The sequence below is a fragment of the Haplochromis burtoni genome, unplaced genomic scaffold, assembly GCF_018398535.1.
Source record: "Haplochromis burtoni strain Fernald_Lab_line unplaced genomic scaffold, NCSU_Asbu1 Contig_341, whole genome shotgun sequence".
Taxonomy (NCBI): Eukaryota; Metazoa; Chordata; class Actinopteri; order Cichliformes; family Cichlidae; genus Haplochromis; species Haplochromis burtoni.
Genome location: NW_024582702.1, coordinates 452,373 through 455,665, shown reverse-complemented (window position 1 = coordinate 455,665; position 3,293 = coordinate 452,373). Strand labels below are relative to the sequence as shown.

General features: G+C 45.6%; 1 protein-coding gene across 1 annotated transcript in view; it reads right to left on the bottom strand.

Moving 5' to 3' along the window:
- Positions 1-3,293, bottom strand: part of abca2 (ATP-binding cassette, sub-family A (ABC1), member 2) — a gene marked incomplete in the record, with an annotated part of 105,889 nt that overhangs the window by 37,168 nt on the left and 65,428 nt on the right. The window contains 2 exon segments of the mRNA XM_014340285.2: positions 1,844-2,134; positions 2,238-2,358. Of these exon segments, the coding sequence (XP_014195771.1) occupies positions 1,844-2,134; positions 2,238-2,358 (412 nt within the window).

Sequence of the window (3,293 nt, the reverse complement as noted above, 5' to 3'; positions counted from 1 at the left end):
GTGGACAGTGAGACCTGAAGGGGGTGACTGGGAGGAATGGCCTGATCCGAACCAGATCAGGGTTCTGTTTTTGGCTTCTGTGCAAATCACAGTTTGTTCATACCGAACACTATTTTTGAACATAAGGGTGCCCATACACACACATGGTACCAGGACACCGTAGGTTGATGGTCAGTTGTCTTATTGTATTATCAGATTTCTGATCTATCCAGAACATTTGCATGAAGAGAGGGCTAGAGCCATCAACTGACCACCGCCTGGTAATGAGTAGGATCAGGTGGTGGGGGAGGATATTGAACCTGGCACGCCTAAATGTGCCTGGCAGAGGCTCCGCTCTGGGAATTCTTCAACTAGAATGTTGACAGCAGTCTGAAGGAGGCTGATATTGAGTCTATATCGACCATATTCTCCATCTCCATTGCTGAGGCTGCGGCAAAGATGCTATTGCCTGTTGTGGTGGTAATACCTGAACCAAATGGTGAACAGAGGAGGTAAGGGTAAACCTCAAGCTGAAGAAGAATTTTTATTGGGCTTACTACACTGTGGGCAGCTGATGGTTACCGGCAGACCAAGAGAAGGCGGCTCGTGCAGTAACTGAAGCAAAAACTTCATGGGAAGAGACTTTCAGTTTGTTTTGAAGCAATTCTGGCAAACGAGTGGTACAGGAGGGGAAAGCAGAGCACTACTTACAGTGTGTAGTGGGTGTTGGTGCTGCTGACTTGAATTCATGATGTAGTCAGGCATTGCAAGGAATACTTTAAGCATGTTAATCCACTGACACATCTTCTGTAGAGGACCAAGAGCCTAGCCATGCCTTTGAGGTTGAGGAGGTTTGCCCTGAGCTCGTAAAGGCTCCAAATCTTGTGGGGCTGTTTTGATTGATACTCCTCTGCAGCACTGCATGGAGATCTGGGGTGGTGAGTTCCATCTTTAAGAAGGGGGGGATCAGAGGGTTTCTTTCAATTCAATTTTATTTATACAGCGCCCAATCACAACAACAGTCGCCTCAGGGTACTTTATACTGTAAGGTAGATCCTACAATGATACCTACAGAGAAAAACCCAACAATCATATGACCCCCTATGAGCAAGCACTTTGGCGACAGTGGGAAGGAAAAACTCCCTTTTAACAGGAAGAAACCTCCAGCAGAACCAGGCTCAGGGAGGGGCGGGGCCATCTGCTGCGACTGGGTGGGGTGAGAGAAGGAAGACAGGATAAAGACATGCTGTGGATAAAGACATGGGGGTCACACTCCTCAGCTTCCCTAGAAAGGTGTCTTCTCAGGGACAGCTCGTCCATTAGTCAAACCTCAGATGCAGGATGGAACAAGAGCTGCTACTTCTCCATATCAGAAGAACACATCGGACATCTGACAAGGACGCTGCCTGGCTGCCTCCTAGGTTAGATATTGTCAGCATGACCCATCTGCAGGAGGCTTTGGAGCAAGTCCATAACACACTGGTGGGGTGAGGTGGCTGGGGAGAGGGAGATCAGGGCTTTTCTGCTTAGGCTGTTGCCCCCATAACAAGGGAGGGAAGGATGGACGGATGATTGACTTGTTCTTTTATTAAGGTCCTTTTTTCCCAAATTTTGGATTCACTGTCACTCTGCATCATCTGGTCTCCAACCATCATTTCTTGACACATTTTAAAGATGCTCAAACCAATAGAGTGCACCACACCATCATTTGCCTCAGCAGAGTAAGAGAATGTAAAGATGTTTTTAATAAACTAGCAAAAAACAAACAAACAAACAAAAATGTTTTTAATTTGTGTATAAATTCATGAAAGATGTGGCAAAGAACGCTCAAACAAGAGTACATCTGCTGTTGTTGTTGTCTTACCCTGGAGGCTAGCAGAGTCAGCCCCCTGTCTGTTGTCAAAGAGCGGACAGTAATCTCCATAGAAGTCGGTATATAGCCCTCCTTCATCGCCTCTTACTGAGCCGACAGATGAGGAGGACATTAGAGAAGACTGGCTCTGGCTTAGTGTGGAGCACTTCACCAGATTGTTTAGTTCCACCGTTGGCTTTTCAGGCTCCACTTGGGATCCTGTCTCACCCTGTGGTCCCCCCAAACCTTCTGAACCGATTGATGATTTCCCTACAGAGCTCCCCCCTGGCGAACCCTTTACGTCTGCTCAGAGATAACAGGGGCGGGAAGAAGGTAATCATGTCAGCCATGTGCCAACCGATGAAGTCAAAACACACATATGAACATATAAGAAACATGTGCTCACCAGCATCGCTGTTTTCAAGAGACTGGTCCTCTTCAGACACTTTGAGAAAGACCTCCTCTAAGGTGGTGTCCATTACCCCAAAACTAGTCAGTGCCAGGGAGTCCAAGCTCTTCTCTAAAGCCTGGAGGCACAATGGCAAATTAGTAAATAAGGCAAAATGAGAGTTTGAAGATTGTTGTGTACAAAGTCTGTCTTTATGTATGACCGCCTTTATTCTTCAGCACAGAATGAAGAATTAACTTTATTTGGAAGTAGTCTTCATGTATACTTATTCAGGCTTTTTGAAGGAGATCCCAAAGCTTATCTGTGGCTGTTTGCTGCCTTTTGCTTCATTCTCTGTCAAGATGATTCCACACCGCTACAATAACATTGAGTTCCTAGGCAGGTCAGTGAATGGCTGATAGTGTTTCACTGGGAATTTGTCTACCCAGATATGCTTTTACTGCACTGCAGTGTGTTTGGGATCACTAAAAAATGAAGCCAATGCTTACCAGACGGTACTCCATGATAGATCACAACCTGTCAGTACTTTTTCCCTTTCAAATTTCCATCTATTTGAACAATATCGGCAACACTGCTGGCTTAATTATGAGATCGACCTGTAAAACATCATAACAAATTTATGTCAAGATGTTTTAAAGGTCGATAAATATGCTCAGCTTTCTTTTGATTGCCACAAACTGAGGATTTGATACAAAAATGAAACGCTTGGCTTCATTCTTAAGGCCTGTTTCAGTCTAGTTCTTGCACAACTTGGCATACTTCCTTAAGAATGGCTTCTTGACAGCCACTCTTACAGTTAGATCATTTCTGATGAGACTTCAGCAAACAGTAGGTCAAATGAAGGGCCGGGTGCACGTGGTCCTGTGTCAGGTGCTGTATTTTTCCCCCGTTTCTAAAGGACGTGGCTTTTAGATACTGGTTATCTGCTCCGGGAGGTTTTCACACTTGTTGTTAATCTCTCTTCCACAGCATGTCTTTATCCTGTCTTCCTTCTCTCACCCCAACCAATCACAGCAGATGGCCCCGCCCCTCCCTGAGCCTGGTTCTGCCGGA